General features: G+C 41.5%; 1 protein-coding gene across 1 annotated transcript in view; it reads left to right on the top strand.

The window, feature by feature from the left end:
• The window catches only part of dapk2b (death-associated protein kinase 2b), a 127266-nt gene that overhangs the window by 88173 nt on the left and 20622 nt on the right, over positions 1–18471 (top strand). Inside the window, exons 4-8 of the mRNA XM_052042353.1 lie at positions 9275–9413; positions 10541–10667; positions 12467–12515; positions 13427–13453; positions 13557–13709. Of these exons, the coding sequence (XP_051898313.1) occupies positions 9275–9413; positions 10541–10667; positions 12467–12515; positions 13427–13453; positions 13557–13709 (495 nt within the window). The remainder of the gene's footprint in view (positions 1–9274; positions 9414–10540; positions 10668–12466; positions 12516–13426; positions 13454–13556; positions 13710–18471) is intronic.

Here is an 18471-nt window from a genome sequence, read left to right as displayed (position 1 = left end):
GGTGTTGAGTATAAAAGTCAGGAAGTCATGTTGCAGCTGCATAAAACTTTGGTTAGGGCACATTTGGAGTATTGTGTGCAGTTCTGGTCACCACACTATAGGAAGGATGTGGAAGCTTTGGAGAGGGTACAGAAGACGTTCACCAGGATGTTGCCTGGAACAGAGAGTATTGGCTATAAGGAGGGGTTGGACAAAATAGGATTGTTTTCTCTGGAGGCTAAAGATGAGGAATTTAGAATGAGGAATTTAGAATGAGGAATGGGGCTCACGGAGGAGAGTAGAATGACCACTTCCCCACTTGCGTGGCACAGTCCCATCTGCAGACAAAATCAGTCCTGATCCCGTACTGCTGGACAGCAAGTCAAGATCCCAGCGTTGGCTGGAGAGTGGGAGCTTGGGGAAGGGGTAGGTCAGAGCACTGGGTTGAAGGGGAGCAGATAGACCACGATCCAGCCCCTCAGCCCTGGCCCCCTGTGCTCTATGAGTGGGGCTCTGCCCTGTTGGACCTTTAGGACCAGTCCAGTGACAGGGACCATTGCTGACAGACACTGCTGCCTGGTCCATAGGAGCCCATTCACCACCTGCTCCAGGAATCAAGCCACAGTGCCAGGTGAGTGTCCACTTCCACCATGGTAGTACTGGAGGCACAACCTTCCAGTTGCTGAAGAACAGTCGAGCTGTGCCTGAAGATGCCTGATCTCCCTCAGTGGGATCCAGCGCCAGAAAGCCATGTCAGTCAGATCTTGCCCATGGTTTTGACAAGTTGGTCATTCTTACTGTGTTGTACAGCTTTGGATCAATGATGTACAGAGATGAGCTATGCTATGTAGAAAGCTGTGGCCAATGACAATTCGTGGAGTATCACATGACTAGACCAGCAGATAGTTATTTATCTCTGCACTTTATCTCACCCCATACCCTGCACTCTGGACCCATGTGTGAGATAAGTCTTCTGGAGTGTCTATTTAGCTATCTGTCCATGTATAGTTATCCTGTAACTTAAACTGGCTTTATAAAATTGTAACCAAGCCTCAAAAGTATCTGCTATTTCAGCAGTGAACATTTTGAATATGTTTTCCTTTTTGGTTGAACCTTTAGTATTTCTGATTGTCTTTTTAAATACACTGCACTAGAGAACTGTAAAGTGAAAACACTCCACCGAAAGTAGAAACATTTATATTTCCTAAATTTAATCACATTTGGAAGGACAATTAAGTGTAATTGAAATCGCCTTTTACAGGGTTGTATAAGGACTTAGATTTCTGGTTGCTGGAGATTACCTGGATTTTCCATTGTACTGCAAGTCCATAAAATATATCTCAGAGGAATTTAGATATTGTAAATGCCAATATGAAACTTGAGTAGTGTTCAGATTTTATCGTAATCATGTTATGCTGTGTGTCACAGTTGTTAGTACTTGCTCCTGTTCACATCACACACAGTTTCAGTCACCTGAGAAATTCCATTTGCCAGGTGCTAAAAGTTTTTGATGTATAAACTTTTTTTACGCTCTAGGTTTCTGTTCAAAGACGTGCCATATATTTTTTGAGGGTGCTGAGTGATGGCCCCCTTGTCCCACAAAGCCTAGAAGGCTCAGCACCACTGCTATTGTTCAAATAGCCAACCAATAATGATCAGTTGCATTTACATAGCATCTTTAATACAGCAAGGAGTTTCACAAGTGTATTATCAAGCAAAGCTTGACACCAGTCCACATGAGCAAATATTAGGCAGATAAACAAAAACATGAATGAAAAGGTGGGTTTTAAGGAAGGTATTTAAAGAAGGAACAAGCTGAAGACATTTAGTCACAGAATTGTGAAGTTCAGGACCTTGGCCTTTCAAGGCACAACTTCCAGTGGAGCACATTTCTCAGAAGATTAAGGGAGGTCACAGAAGAGCCCATGGAGGGATTTGAAATCATTGATGAGAACTTTAAAATCCAGCATTGATTAACCTGGAGGTAATGTAGCAAACACAGAGGTGATGGGTGAATGGGACAACATGCATTAGGGCATGTAGCAGATTTTAATGACTTAAAGTTTACAGGCAGTGGAAAATGGAACTCCATGTAAGGTTCTGTTAACTAATCCTAAGAAGTATGAAGGCATTAGATGAGGGTTTCAGCAAATGAGCTGAGGTGGAGAATGTGACATTACTCCACCCTCAGTCTCCATAATCTCCCTCGGCCAGTCAAGATATCTCAACCCCTACAACTCTGTGTTCTGGTGCATCCTCAATTTTAATTGCTGCACTGTCATTTCAGAGGGTAATTAGAGCAATCACATTGGAGGTGTGCACGCCAGGCTTCTTCCCCTAGAGGACATAAGTGAAGCAGCCAAGATTTTAGGACAATCTACTTCTTCTAAATCTGGTCATTACCAAACCCAGCTTTTTTAGTCTAGGATTTATTTCATTGAAATGAAGTTCCCCAGCTGCTGTGATGGGATTTGACTTTGTTGGTCACCAGACCTGGCCTCTATCTAATAACTTAACCATAATTCTATTACCCTGCTGCATGTGATTCAGGTAGATAACTTTACTCTGTGATTCCTTGGTAGGGAGACTATGTAGCTCTGACTATGGTCTTAATGCTTTACGAATTTAGCTTGCTGGTAGCCTTGTATTGTAATGATATTGTTAGTACCTATTGTTGGTACAAGTACCTATTGATAGCTATTTGCACACTTGAGATTGTCACAAAAGTATCTGGAAGGTTGTACACCTCTCATTGTTTCAGGGAGAGAGTCGTAGCTAATGAAACCTCCTCAGAAGGTTTGTGTTTATAATCTGATGCAGTTCTTTTGATTGACAGTGGAAAATCTGCTTCTATTTGGGTATGTTGGTATTCCTGTGAGATGGCATCAGACTGAGGTGTTCAGGTTGGCAAAGAAATTGATATTAGATGTTTGCTTTTCCTCTCCTTTTCTAATTGACACAACTTACTTGTTTTGTGGTCTTGGGACGTGAGCCAGGAATTTTTCTGTTTCTCCGCTGCCAAATAGTCCTTGTCTTTGGGAGCAACTTTTCTGTTCCTGCTGACAGCAAGAGGTTGCACTGAGGCCAGTTTGAAGTTCGCTTGTTGTTCTTCCTTGTGGACTTGACGGTTTTACTACACTTTGCCTCAGGGCTCAGAATCCTGAGTCTTGCCCAGTAAGTTTCACAGATATAGAGAAACAGTAAGGCTCCATCCACAGTTACGTGAGTTTGTGCCCATCAGGAGACCAGGAACTCAGCATCACCAATGTCATTCAGTTTAGTGGCAATTAGAAGACAGGGTTGCAGACTAAAAATAGTGAAGTGTCTGCTCTGAAGTCAGAGGTGTCTATGAGCCTGAAAGGCCATGTTTGGACTTGGGATAAGTGTTAGCTTTTCCTCATCCTTGTTGCTAAAAGCTATCACTATAACTGAACTCTGTTACATGGTGAAATTGTCCTTGTCCTAAATATCTGAATTGTAGAGATTGCATAGGCCCCTCGCTGAGAATGAAAGCAGCCTTCTTGTGATCTCTTAAGAGAGCAGAAGAATAAATTCTGTCATGTGATTCAGGCTATATCCTGCAAACTGGCTTTACTAAATATGAAAGTTAAACAGTGTCAGAGAGTAAGGCAGCAAATTCCACCTGATTATGGAACTTTTCACATCCTCCAATGCTGAAATAGTGAACCACTTGGCTAACCCTTCCAAGAATCCTGCACCTAGTATCTGTACCCAAGTGGTCGTGGTGTAGACTGTCCCAGGCTTGTGAGTGAAGAATTGGAGACCGGTGCTGGCTGGGATTCAGACACCACCCACCTGCCTCTTTGAAACTCAGACAGGGGTAAAACCTTCCTTTCACGGTGGAATAAATGTCTGTCCCTGATAGGGCTAGAATTAGTCACCTCAAGCTCTGTAAATGTTTCTGACATCAGGACCACCATGAAACTGAATTTATTGTGGGATTACATTCCGGGCAAGTTTAAATGTAAAAATGAAGCTCTTGTAAAGAGTCATTAAGATGTTTACGGCAGTTCCACGCTCCCAGGTGAGATCTCTACTCAAAGGGCCAGTGTTACATAATTGCATTGCTAGAGGTGACCCAGAATCCGAGGATCCACTGACTTTGTGTTGTCCTGACTTTCAGTTGCAACGTGATGATGGCCTTAGACTATCATGTTGGGCCTCCCTCCCTCCCTCTCCCATGCTCTGGTGACTACCCACATTTTTACAACACTAAGCTTTTGAATACACACAGTAAACCCATTCACTATCACTCTTAAGACCCCCTTTAAATGCTATCTTTGCCCAAACCATGGATCCAGCATCCAGTTGGTTGTTTTTTTCTCTCTGGAATCCATGGTTTGCTTTGCCATATTAAAGATGGTGTATGACTATACTGTTGTTGATGTAGGAAAACTCTTTTACAATGCTTTATTTTGAAGGATTGTGTAGTAAATATTTTTGGAATATTTACCAACATGTGTACATTAGGTCCAGGCCAATGTTCTGGTGGCTTGCCTTGTAAGTTATCTTCTACTTGATCCCTACCTAGGGGGAGAAGGGAGTAGTCTAGGTTGAGCACGGTGATCAATGGTCTAAGCTTATGTCCTCATAAATATTAAGGGAGTCATGGGTCATTTGAGAAAAGTGGTGCTGAGAGACAGAATCCTGTTGAATGGTGGAGCAGGCATAGAGGGCGGAACGACCTGCTCCCAATTCTATGCCTTGTTCTTGTGTCCAAAGCCAAGAGAGAGAGTGGTGGAGGGAGGGGGAGGACAGCCTATGTTCTTGGAGGCACAGTATAGGTCTATAATCAATGTGCCTTCCAAACTCCACATAGACAGGTCCAGAGGTCAGGATCAAACTTGAGTTGCTGGAGTTGTGGGGAAGCAGTATTAACTGTTGCACCATGGTGCTGCACTAGAGGTGCAAGCTCGCTTTAATTGGGAAATAAAAAACTGCAGATGCTGGAAACCTGAAATAAAGTTCCAAAGCACCAGAGATTCTCAGGAGGTCAGACAGCACCCATGGAGAGAGAAACCAAGTTAACATTTCAGGTTGGTGATGATGAAAGGCCATCCACCTGAACCACCAACTCTGTTTCTCTTCCACAGATGCTGCCTTACCTATAACAATTTTTAGCTTTAATTGGAGCCAGCCACTCATAATAACATGGCCCAGCAAGATGCTTAGTGTGTATTGGACTCCAAAACTAATAAAATGAGCAGACAGCAGGAGTTGATTTAAGTTCAGTGAAAGGGCATGGTTCAGTAATGGATCACAGACCTTGATCCTGTTTAGGAGGCTATTGAATTTAGCCCCATTGGCCTTTCCTTTGGCCATATATAATCTGCCTAGAACAATGGCAAGAACAAGATTAGAAAATTGAAAGGAAAATGCAACAGTTGTCTGCAAGACATAAGTGTTAAGATCTTCCACCCCCCCCCCCCCATGGTGTTAATACAAGCCTTGTGCTCCCATAGTGAGAAAGTGTTAGTTGCTTTGACATTAAACACAGCTGACAAAGGAGAAATGACAATACACAATGCAGCATTGTGTTTGAAGAGCAGCTCACTAAAATTGGTCATCTTCTTGAGAAAGGTCTCTTGTCTAAAACTTCTTTCATATCAAATAATTAGTTGGACTAAATGTTGCTGTATCAGTATACAAACCCGTTCTGTGCTATCACTAAATCTGTCCTCCTTGTGTAACAAAACAAGTGAGTCGCTGGTCATTGTCATCATCTCCTGCTCCAGGGTAACACGTTAACAAAACAGAGTTACATGTTTTCCTCAAGCAGTGTTCTCCTTTTGTGAAGAAAGGTCACTCTTGTCTACAGACAAGTACTGAAGCCATCTTTCTGAATTTCTTTCCAGCTAGTTTCACAATGAACTATCTACCTTGCATTCAACTTCAGTAAGACAATATTTGACACGTATTTTAGTTGCTGCAGTTTTTTTTAGATACTAAAATATTTGATTATATCAAATTTTGGAAAAGTTTCATCTATATACGAGCACAAAGTATTGATTGTAAAAAGTTCTAATGCAAGTCATCAGCCTGAAACACTAACTCTATTTCCCCCTCCACAGTATAACTGATGTGCTGACATTCCTCAGCATTTATATTTCATTTTATCTATTAAGCAGCTCATTTAGCTCAAGAATCAGTTCCTATCATCCTCTGTTCCCGTGTTCTTTCCTCCTATGAACTCCTTGTGGCTAATTCCCTTCCTTCTCTCACCCTTTGTTTCTTGTCTATGGTTTATAACATCGTCCTCAAGAACACAAAAAACTAAGATCAGGAATCAGCCCCCCCAGACTACCCCACCATTCAGTATGATCGTGGCTGATCCATGCTGATACCTCGTCTGTTCTAGTTCCCCATAACCCTGAATTCTCTGATCTTCCAAATGCTTATCTGTCCCTCCTTAAATATATCTAATGATCCGGCCTCGGGGGCAGATAATTATTGAGAATTGCTATCCTCTGAGTGGAGAAATTTCTACGCAGCTCAGTTTGAAGCAGCCGGTTCCTTATTTTGTATCCATGTTCCCTTGTTCATGACTCTCCATTTTATTCAGTCTGCAATTTGCAAAAGTTGAAGCTGCAGTTTCTGTCTGACCAGTGATCCAGTAGAAAGTTATCACTGAACAGTCATCACAAGCATAATCAGCGTGGTTGGCAGATGCAAAGAAGATATTTGATCAGGGATGTTAGGCCCTAAATGTGTGAGAGTTGGAAAATTTCTGTGGATTTTCCTTTTGACTTCAGATCTTTGGCCTTTGATCAGGGCAGGAGGCAACACACAAACTGACCTGACCTAGAGTTTGAAACCAAATTTCTTCCTCTTCACACTTCAAAGCAAGGAGAATAATTGGGTGCTGGGCTTGCTGTGGTCGTGAAATACATTATGGAAAATTATGGGACTACTCAGGTGGCTTTTCTGGAGAGATGCCAAAGTGGAATCTCCAGGGTCAGCCATTTCTACACAAGTAAGTACCAGATTTTCACGGGCCTGCTGAATGTCAAAAACTGACTGTGTGACAGTCACCGCTGTATCTGGCAGTCTACTGGGTCGTTGGACTTCATGTAGAGTCTGCGCTTGTCTGATCACACACCAGTCAGACCTCATGACTTCAGTGGAGAATGGGGAAAATGCTCTTTTAAATTATTTTTAATGGTTGTTATTGATTTTTGAATGTGTTTCAATTAACTGGCTTCTAATTTTTAATTTTTAAATTTTTGGTTATTTTTCACTCTTATCTATTTCTGAATGTCAGAGACAGTTAAACTCAGTTTCTTAAAAAGCTTCACAGGCTTTAACTTAGGTCAAAGCTCGGAGCCCGGCCCATCAGCAACTCTATTCTTAGTGTCCAAGGCATTGCAGGACAGGCAGAGCTGCCTGATGGTCACTGAGGTTTCTACACCTCACTGCCTGATTCCCTGGTGTACAGGCCCTCTGCATCTGGTCCAGGTTGGAGGCCAGATCCACCGTGATCTGACCTGGACTTTCAAGTCCATGGATCCACCAGAACTGATAGCTGTTTGGTGGCTTTAAGCAAATGTAGAGGCTGGTTAGGGAGGAGGGAAGGAAGGTCGAAAGGAAAGGTCATACAGGGGTGGGATAAGAATGTTGATGTTAGGCAAGAGGGATTGATAATGAGGCAAGTGGAAGACAAAATCTGTGTGTGGTGGAGGCTTTAGAGGTTCTGTGGTGGGGTTCTAAGTCTGAAGATTGTTAAGTTCCACTGCAAGGCTGCAGCATGTAATATGGACCTGAGCACAGTGTTGAAGATGTTGATTGGAGACACAAGAGAATCTGGAGCAACAAACAATCTGCTGGAGTAACTCAGCAGGTTGAGCGGCATCTGTGGAGGGGGAATGGAATTGTCAACGATCCTAATGCAGGGTTTCAACCTGAAACATCGACAGTTCCTTCCCCCCTCAGATGCTACTCGACCCGCTGAGTTCCTCCACCAGATTGTTTAACGCTGTCGATTTGAATGGTGTGTTACAGTGAGGAGCTGCACATTGGCTCTATTCCTCTCTCACAAGATGCTTCCCGACCTGCTGAGCATTTCCATTTTCTGCTTTTATGTTAGATTTTCCCCATCTGGTAGTATTGCTCTGTAAATTATCCAGGATGTGGAAGCCTTGATGTCAGTGATAACCTGTATGGACAGGACATCAGTAGATGGCATTGGGCAAATGGTGACTATCTGGGCAGTTCCACAGGGGTTTTGAATTTGATTTATTCACTAGGATATGAATACTGGAGAAAGCTTTTGTATATTCTTGGATTATCTAAACACAACCATGAGGATGATAGGAGGATTTAGTTTATCATAATTTGACATTGTATGTAGTTTAAATGTGTTTTCCATTCTAAACCTTTGCACCCTCTTGTGGATTCTGTCGTGATTGTCTTGCAGTTTCTTCTGTACTGTTGTATCGTCCTGCTTGCAAATGATAAAAAGGTCATCAACCTGAAGCGTTAACTCTGATTCTCTCTCCACAGATGATGCCAGGCCTGTTGAGTGTTTCCAGCACTTTCTGTTTTTACTAGAGATTTCTGACATTGGCTATTTTTGTTTTTTGATTACAAATAAAGCTACTAGTTTTGGTTTGACTGCAATATTTGTCTGATTTCAGAGAATGATGGGTGTGTTGAGCACGTCATGTAGTCTCTGATAGGAAATATCCATTGTGAAGTGTTCAAATCTCATTTACTTAAGCACATAAAGACGCAGATTTTGGTTTGTCTGAAATCTGCAACCTGCCGTGAGCAAGCATGTTAAAAAGGAAGACTGACATTTTCATCATGGTGAATGCACAATGACCCAAGGTGCTTCACAGCCAATGAAGAGCCTTTTGAAGTAATGGAGGAAATGTGTGTCCATTTCAAGCAAAGCTAATTCCATGAGCAGCAGTGTGATTGTGACCAGACAATCTGATTTGTAGAGACGTCGGCAGAGGAATAATTATTGGACAGGGAACTAGGCATTGCTCCCTTGGGAATAGTGTCTTGGAGACAATTGATATGTGGTTGAGAGGAAAGACAAGGACCTTGACTTAATGTCTCAGTCAAAACACACAACCTCCAACAATGTTGCATGCATAACTATTACTGGTGAAGTGGAGAAAGCCTACATTGTGCAAGCATTTCCCGAACTGCACAGCATGACTAGTTTACATTAGTGCTTTCTGATGTCAAGATATCATTTCCTCCACAATCAACAGTCAATCGATCCTAGTTCAACACCTATTATAAAACTAATTTATTCTGTTTCCAGGGTCTCTGGAGGGGAACTCTTTGACTTTCTGGCTCAGAAGGAATCTTTAAGTGAAGAAGAAGCAACAGCGTTTATTAAACAAATCCTAGATGGTGTGAACTACCTCCATTCCAAGAACATCGCACACTTTGACCTCAAGGTAGGATCTGATTTTAATCCATCACCATTCTAATTACACTTGGACAACTTTCAATGTTTTCAGGTAGTATCTTAATGACATGTTTATTGCTCCAATATCATAACCTTCAATATACAATTTTATTTAAGGCACAGTTTTGGCTGTGTTATTGAAAATGAAACCTGTTGTTTTCTCTCTGTGGTTGCACACTCATCCCAAGCATCATGTAGTTCCTTATGACACAGAAGGAGGCCATTCAACCCATGGAGTCTATGCTGGCTGTCAGAGCACACTCACCAGTCCAACTCCCACTTGAATGTTGTTCAAAGCTTTGTTTCAAACAAGCATGTAATCTAGACTCTAGTGCCGTTCTGAGGGAGTGCTGCACTAGTGGGAGGTGGTCTATGTATAAGTTGCTAAACTGAGGCTTCATCTGACTGTTTATAATCACATGGCACCAAGTTCTTCCAATGTCCTGGCCCACATTTATCCTTCTGTGGAGTTGTCTCACAGTTCAATCCTGACCTCTAGCGCTGTATGTGTGGAGTTTGCACATTTTCTCTGCAACTGCCAGGGTTTCCCCAGCTACTCCAGCTTCCTCCCACGTCCCCAAGAGGTGTTAATTAGTAGGTTTATGAGGTAGCTTCATTAGTTTCAGTGGATGTTGGGAGAATCAGGGAGTGGTGGAGGTGGGGGGTGGTGGGCGTGTTTATGAGCATCTGTGAGAGAATAGATTAGAGGAAAATATAGGAGAGCTCTGAGAGACAACAGGGATTGAGTAGACCAAATGGCCTCCTACTATGTCATAAGGAAATATGAAATAACACCATTGATAAATAATATATTCTAGAACATTTTGTTTAAAAAGAAAAGTCTGTAAGGTTTTTTGTTACAAGTTGCATTAAAGGCACAATTAGACAGATAAATGTACTAGGAATTCCACTAGTGGACATGCTGTGCCCAACACTCAGATGACCTACACCTTCTGTATGAGTAGTTGAGAATTACTGGAGGATGGGACTGTGAATTTTGGCATTCCTGTTGAATGGATTTACTTCAATACTTCCTAAAACTGAGGGCTTGTAATTAAATTGGATTTGCTCTTAGCATTTCACTTAAGAATCATCTTCTGAAATATCTCTTTTTAGCCAGAAAATATTATGCTTCTCGATAAGATACCCGTGCCACACATCAAGTTGATAGACTTTGGCCTTGCTCACAAAATTGAAGATGGAATTGAGTTTAAAAACATCTTTGGGACTCCTGAATTTGTTGGTAGGTAAAGTTTTCATCATTTAAGTTCTAGATGAGGTATATTATCAATTTAGATGTCTTTTATGAAAGAATTGACATTGATATGTAGTTAAATTGAGCAGAATACCAGAAGATGTATTGTAGAGTTTGCTTTCAGTAGCATTCATTAGGGGGAAAATATTGGATGTGGGTGTGGTGCAAATCAGGTGGAGTCACATCGGATCGCATTAGATCTTGTGTCTGTTGCACTGGATGCCTGACGCATCGTACGCCTGCCACGTTGGATGGCTGTTGCATCAAATGCCTGTCACATCAGATGTCCATCACACTGGATGCAGACCACATGCATGTTCAGTACTGCGCTCCACTGACAACTGAATAATGGATTAGTCACATAATGGACAGTGCAATTAATACTGTCTGTTTTACATCACACCCAACGCCTATAATGTTAATGTTGAGCTTAATGATATTTTAATTTCTGTGATGTAATAACTGACATAATTTGAGCTGCACGGAGCTTCTCAAAAGATGAAGGGAGCCTCATTGTTTAGTATCTGCCTGAGTTCTCAATGCAGAGGGAGAGATGTAACACAATATAATGGTGGAATCCAGTGAAGTAAATCATCAGCTGGTCTGCTTTTCAGACTTCACTAGCCAATGTGAGAGATAATATAGGCTAAATAATATTACCTTGGAACAGGGAAGCAATGCTCACAATTTGTTCCTGATCAAATGGGAGTTACGCAGCTGTAAGTACAAGTTGATCCGCAGCAGGCCTCTGGGTAGAGTAGGTCATCTTGTATGTCCTGGAATGATGACTCCACTCAGATTGAAAGGGAAAGTCTTTGCCTACACATGAAGGATGGGGAGAGGAAATGAGAAATGTACACTGACAGTGGGGCCGGAGTGAGCTGGGGTAAGAGAAAAAGGGAAAAGTGAACTTGTGAGAAAGGAAGAGAGAGAAACTGTGAGTTTGGGGATGCCAGAGAGAAAGAATTGATTCATTAATCACAAAGAGTTTAATGATAAGTTCTGTATTTTTTTAAAAATCCAGGTAGCTTATAGATATATAAAAGACAAAGGAATGAAAAGGACCAGGGGTAGTGGAAATACACAATGTCTATTTAAAGAGAATATTTAAGAAATAATGAAGGGGAAGTCTAAGGCAGAAATTAAATTAAAATTGAAAATCCAAACAGTCACATTGGATGCACCAATTAGGCAAGAATTGGGAATTGCATGGACCTTTTCATAGAATATGCAGAAATCAGTTCCATCTCTGTGTTTCTTCCTTCTATTCATAACTCTTTTTAGTGCAGTTTCCTCTTCTCTCTGATCTGCAGAACTCCATTAGTTTTGCTTTCACTCTTCATACGATTGATTCCCAATAACTTTTCTCCACTCTCTGGCTCTGTCCCATCATCTGGGAACGCTCACTGCCAAGGACATTATTCTTCACATTCTGCTTCAATTAGGACCCTTATCCTTTTGTGCCAGTTTCTCTGTCCCTATTGCTCTGATGTCTCTAGTTAGCACACCAGTGTTTCTGAAGATACTTTTGCCGCCTCTTTTCACCCATTGTTCGTGCTCCATGGCAATCAACAGTACTCTAGTCCGTGTATTCTTTCTGGTTCTCTGCAGTTCCTGCTTCCCAACACAACAGTGATCTATTTCCCACCTCAGCTGTCTCTACTATATACTAACCTTGGTTGTGACCTGGTCTTGCAGCCACATACAAATATAAAGGTTATAGTAAGTGATAAAATTTGTGTCATTTTCATATTTTCTATTTTCTCTGGTTTATGTTTACATTCCAGCTCCAGAAATTGTGAATTATGAACCTCTTGGACTACCTGCGGATATGTGGTGAGTGTCTACAAAACACAACTTCCAGAAGAGATGGAAGCAAATGCCTTTAAATTCCAGCTCTAGTTCTGTAAATTGAAAGGTGTTTAGCATGAACGTTTAAGGATGCAGGACCTCTATGATTCACAACATGCAGTTCAAATGCTCCCCACTCTTTTCCAGTGGTAAAGGCAGTCCAGGGGACTTGAACAGTGACTAGGGATAGTTGAACCTTTTCCACATCCTGGATTCCAACTTTAAAATGCATTGGAATTAAAAACACAAGGCGACCAGCGTTGAAAGCTTTATGACTTTATTTGCAGATTTTGAGTGATTACTCTATTGTTCAACTGATGTTTGAGTGTTGAAATATCAACTTCGGCCCAAACCAATTGCCCAGGTAAAGTTACATATTGCCGGAGCTTTCAACAGCTGCCAGATTAAATTCATTAACTCAAGTTGTTGTTAATGTGTTTAATTTTGTTACCTTATGACATAGAAGTAGGCCATTCATTCCATCGTTCCAAGTAGGCTGTTCTCAATGAGGCTGCTCTGAGTTCCATGCTCACTCAGAGCAGCCCCATCAATCCCACTGGCCCACGTTTCCCTGTAACTTATTCTCTCTCACATGATCATCAACTCCCCTTTGATTCTCCTACCACCCACCCACACTAACAGTAATTCATCTACCAACCTGCACATCTCTGGGATGTGGGAGGGAACTGGTGCAGTGGGGGGAAACTCATGTGGTCACACCTTCCACATAGACAGCACCAGAGGTTACTACCCAAGCACGGTACCTGCTGACCACCGTGCTGCAGTGAAGGTCGAGGAAGTGCAATGAAAGCAAAGTAAAGTTAAATGTAATTTTCAAAATAATCAGTGTGTATTACTTTAGTTTTATATCTGTTTATGACGCTTGTGTTTTTCAGGAGCATAGGTGTTATTACGTACATTCTGTAAGTATTTTATAGATCATTTACAAATACTGAAGTTATGCTGAAGTTTTGGGTGAGTCCATTTCAGGTTATACAACAGTTTTGCTTGTCACACGTGGAACAGGTTAAGTGGAGCTTCCCCCTTCCTTGGAGAAACAAAACAGGAAACACTTGCCAACATCTCCGCAATGAATTATGATTTTGATGAAGAATTCTTCAGCCACACAAGTGATCTGGCAAAGGACTTCATTAAAAACCTTCTGGTGAAAGATACCAGGTAAGGACTTACATTTAGTTAATAAGTAAAGAACGTGGATAAAGTTGTGATTTAATTCTCTGTGCAATCACACAGAAAATTGCAGAGATGTTTCTTGACTAATCTGTGAGGTTAAAGAATGTAACTCTGAATAGAAAAAAGAAATATGTGGAATTTCTAACCGTTAAGTATTCTGAGGTTAATGACAGTACTTTTGTTTTTAGTTCAAAAATTAAGAGGTACATTGTCATTAGTTTCCTACCTTTTTTATTTGGTATACATAACTAATTAATTGGCATTGCGTTGATGTGAAAGGATTAGACAGGGAGGACTTTTTAAAATGCATCCAGGAGAACATTTTGTGCAAGGAGGTAGATAACCCTACAAGGAATGGGCAGCGCTAGACCTAATTCTACAGAATGTAGCTGGGGAAATGGGTGAATTGTCAGTGGGTGAGCATTTTGAGGATAGTGACCATAACTCAGTAAGTCTAGAAATTGTGTCTAAATTGGGGGAGGGCATATTTCAATGTCATTAGACAGGACTTGGCAGATGTAGATACTTGCTGGTAAGTCTACATTTGGGAAGTGGAAGCCTTTTAAAGGTGGAAGAATGAGAGTTCAGGGCCAACATATTTCCAAGAGGGAGAAAGGAAACAACGACAAGTTGAGGAACCCTGGATGTCAAGGATATTGATAAAGAAAAAACGGAAAGCATATGGTAGGTGCAGATCACTGAAAGCAGGGAAGGCCCTTCAGGAGTATAGAGAGTCGGGGGGGGGGGGTGGTGGGGGGAGGATGTGGCTTAAAAAACATTAGAGGGGTACAGAGGGGTTATAAAATATCACAGGTGGATAAGATTAATGAAAATCCCAAGTCATTTTATGTATTTTAAGAGCAGATGGGCAACTAGGGATAGAGTAGGGCCCATTAAGGACCAAAGGGACAATCTACGTGTGGAGCCAGAGGACATGGGCGAGGTTATAAATGAATGTTCTTCTTCTGTATTCATCAAGGAAGAAGACATTGTACTCAGAGATTTTAGATGGGATGATGAAATTCTAGAGCACGTAAAGATTAAAAAGGAGGTGTTAGATGTCTTAGTGGACAATGAGGTGGATAAATGCCCAGGGCCTGATGAGATGTATCCCAGGCTACCAAAGGGAGGCAAGGGAGGAGATTGCTGGGGCCCTGATGAAAGTATTTAAATCTTTGCTGGCCACAGGTGCCAGATGTAGCAGCAAATGTAGTACCGTTATTAATGATGGCAGCAGGGATAAACCAGGTAATTACAGGCCAGTTAGTTTAATGTCAATGGTAGGAAAATTATTGGAAGAAATTCTGAGGGACAGGATTAATCGACTCTTGGAAGAGGTAACTAAATACATTGAAGGGGGCACTGTGGTTGATGTGGTTACATGGACTTCAGTAAGGCCTTCCTGCAACACACTCTCATTGCTACACTCCAGTGCTGACCTAGAATTACCATTTCAAATCTGAACACACAATCTTTTTGATGTGGGGAGAGTGTTAAGTGAAATAAAGGAAGTACTTTCTCAGTTTTCATCATTTTTAACTGATCTGTAAACATGTTAGTGGCATACAATTGTTATAACATCTAGGAGGGTTTAATGAAAGTTTACTTTCATTCAATTATAAATTTGTTTTTTTACTTGGAATGCTCAAATATTTCTGGCCAGGGCTTACAAAACCGCCGTGTGTTATCATTTAGTGCTAAGTGACTAAGTAAAATGTTGCCTGATGCCTAAAAAGGTTTAGTGCAGATATCTTACATGCCACGGGTTATCCTGACCCCACAACTTGGTAGTCAACAAAGCAAGCCAGGCAGCTGCATGCACAGGGACAGAGCTGCATGCATAGGGCACAGTGAGGTGCCCGTCTCATTCTGACGACTGTCAGTACTCAGTTTGGTTCCTCAGTCTCAAGGACAGAAGGTCAGGGAGTGGTCTTCACCCCACAACTGGTGACACAAACAGATCGGACTCTCAGTATGATCAGAAAGCATGATAGTGAAGCACATGATCAGACAAGAACAGGCAGACTCCTACCCCTGCTATCCTCATACTTTGAACTAGTGGTGTTGAAGTTTTTAGGCTGTTGTTCAGCCTGAAGAGATTGAAGCTGGTGCAATGCAGTGCAAGTTTGGACCAGTTTGAACAGATTTTATAAGTGAGTCCTGGAATGAGCTCAGGATTCCTCTTTCATTACTGATATGTGGGCCAAGCTTGCTGCACTCAGCAATGACTACGACCCTCTGCTCAGCCTCCACCCATGTGGTCAGAAGCAGGGTGTCACTTCATCATCTTGCAGCTTTTAAGACAAACGTAACTATATTACATTAAGCCCTGGTGTCTTTCCAGGTGACTGAGACTTTCCTGTCAGAGAGAGAAATGGATTTCTTTAGGAAAGGTTGTGGATATGTTCAGGGAAGGTCATGTTTGACCAAAAATTGGCCTTTAGTAGATGAATGGTGGAAGGTAGATGAGGGCAGCCTGTTGACGTCGACTGCACGTATTTTAGCTGGACTTCTGAAAAGGATGTATGGAGCAGACTGATCAGAAAGTAAAAGCCATTGGAATCCAGTGGGGTTCTTAAGAGCTCTAGTGCTGGGTCTCTTACTTATTATGTATCACTGAATTAGGCAAATGAAGTTTGCAGTGTGGATGTGTGGGGAAGAAAGCAGTGGATTGTGGGAAGGCATCAGGTAGGTACAAACGTGGCAGGTGGAATTCATTCAGGAAGAGTGTGAGGTGACGGCAAACAAGCTAAGGGAGTACGTGATAAATGAGAGAATACGGAAAGGCAGGATCTAGGAGTGCACACTGATCTGAAGACAGGGTCCTAAATCTAAACACAACAATCCCTGTGTTTGAGGTGTGAGTTGGTTGTGGTAGATTCGGAACCACATTAAAGGGAATGACGGTAAATGAGCAATGGCAGATATTTAAAGAATTGATGCATAGTTATCAACAAATATATATCCCTCTTAAAGCAACAATAAAAGTGGATGAACTATAGCAAACAAGAGGAATTGAAGAGACACAAACAACAAACTGCTGGAGGAACTCAAAGTGAGTCAGGCAGCATCAGTGGAGTGAAACAAGTTGTCAACGTATCAGGTCGAGACCCTGCATTAGGACAGAGAGTGGAGAGGGAAAATAGCCAGTATAAAGAGGAGAGGGGTGAGACAGGGGCCAGTGAGTGATGTTATAAGAGAAATTAAAGATAGTATTAGCTCAAATAAAAAGGCTTATAAAGTTGTCAAAAGGAGCAGTGCAGTGAAAATTTCAGGTCAGCTAAGGAGGATCAAGAAAGTGATGAGAAAGTGAGAGTACAGGAGTAACACAAAAACAGACTATAAAAGCTTCTGCAAATATGTAAAAAAGAAAAGATTAGTAAAAGTCAATGTGGACCCCTTGTAAGCCTAATATATGAGATTATTTTGCAGAATAATAAAACGGCACAGAAATTAAGTAAGTATTTTGCGTCTGCCTTTGGGGGAAAAAAAGACAGAAAACCTAGAAAAGGTGGAGAACAATGGGTCTAAAGTGACTGAGAAGCTAAAGAAGTCAGCATTAATAAAACAAAAGTATTGAGAAATTGATGGGACTGGAAGACGATGAATCTCAAGTCTTGTTGACCTGCACCCCAATGCTTTAAAAGATAGTAGATGCACTGGTGGTCATCTTTGAAAATTATATGGCTTCAAGTATGGTTCCCACAGGTCGGAAGGTAGCAAATACAACCCAGTATTTAAAAGGGGACTACATTAAATATCTATAAAAGATTCTGCATGCACACAATCTTGAAGGATTCACCAGTGGCTGAGCAAGAATATCCAAGAATCAGATCTTTGGACTGTGTAAGAAACTATCCTGACCATCCAAATCTTCTGAAGGAGCTTTGGCAGTAAAGGAGGGCAGGGAGGACACAACATTTTCTCCGCCAGGAGACTGTCAAATAACGTATCAATAAGGAAGTGGTGACAGGGTACTGGGCAGAGTCGTCATAGATTTTAGTGACAAATATTTTAGTATTTTGAGGTACTAACTGGCAGAATAAATAATGGGGAGCCAATGAATATGGTGCATTTAGACTTTCAGAAGGCTTTTGATAATGTGCTGCACAAAGGGTTACTTATAAAAGAATAGTGCTCATGTGATTGAACGTAATATATTGGTGTGCATTGAGGACTGGTTAATCAATAGAAAACAGTAGGAATAAATGGGCCATTTTCAGATCAGGAGGTTGTGGCTACTAAAGTCCCACAGCAATTGGTGCAAGGGCCCTAGCTATTCACAATCTTCGTCAATGATTGTAATCGGGGACCAAGTGTGATGTATCCAGGTTTGCTGATGATAGAAAGCAGGGTGGCAGTGTTGTTGTAATGAGTTTGTAGAAAGGGAGATGTAGGTAAAGGGTAAGTGAATGTGCAAAGACATGGTGGATGAAACATATTATGAAAATGTGGAAAAAAAAGGAGTGAAGCAGTGTATCTTTAAATGCTGAGGGATTGAAAGGTGTTGGTGTTCAGAGGGATCTGGGTGTTGTACGTGAATCACTTAAAGTTAATGTGCAGTTGCACCAAGCCATTAGAAAGGCACACAATATGTTGCCCTAGATTGCAACAAGATTTGAATGCAAACGATGTCTTATTGCAATTATATTGTCCCTGGTGAGACTCCATCTGGAATATTGTGTCTAGGTCTTGTCTCCCAACCAAAGGAAGGATATACTTGTGATCGAGGGAGTGCAGTGAAGAT

This window comes from Pristis pectinata, chromosome 32 (genome assembly GCF_009764475.1).
Source record: "Pristis pectinata isolate sPriPec2 chromosome 32, sPriPec2.1.pri, whole genome shotgun sequence".
In the NCBI taxonomy this organism is placed as follows: domain Eukaryota; kingdom Metazoa; phylum Chordata; class Chondrichthyes; order Rhinopristiformes; family Pristidae; genus Pristis; species Pristis pectinata.
This window is presented reverse-complemented; position numbering and strand designations above follow the sequence as displayed.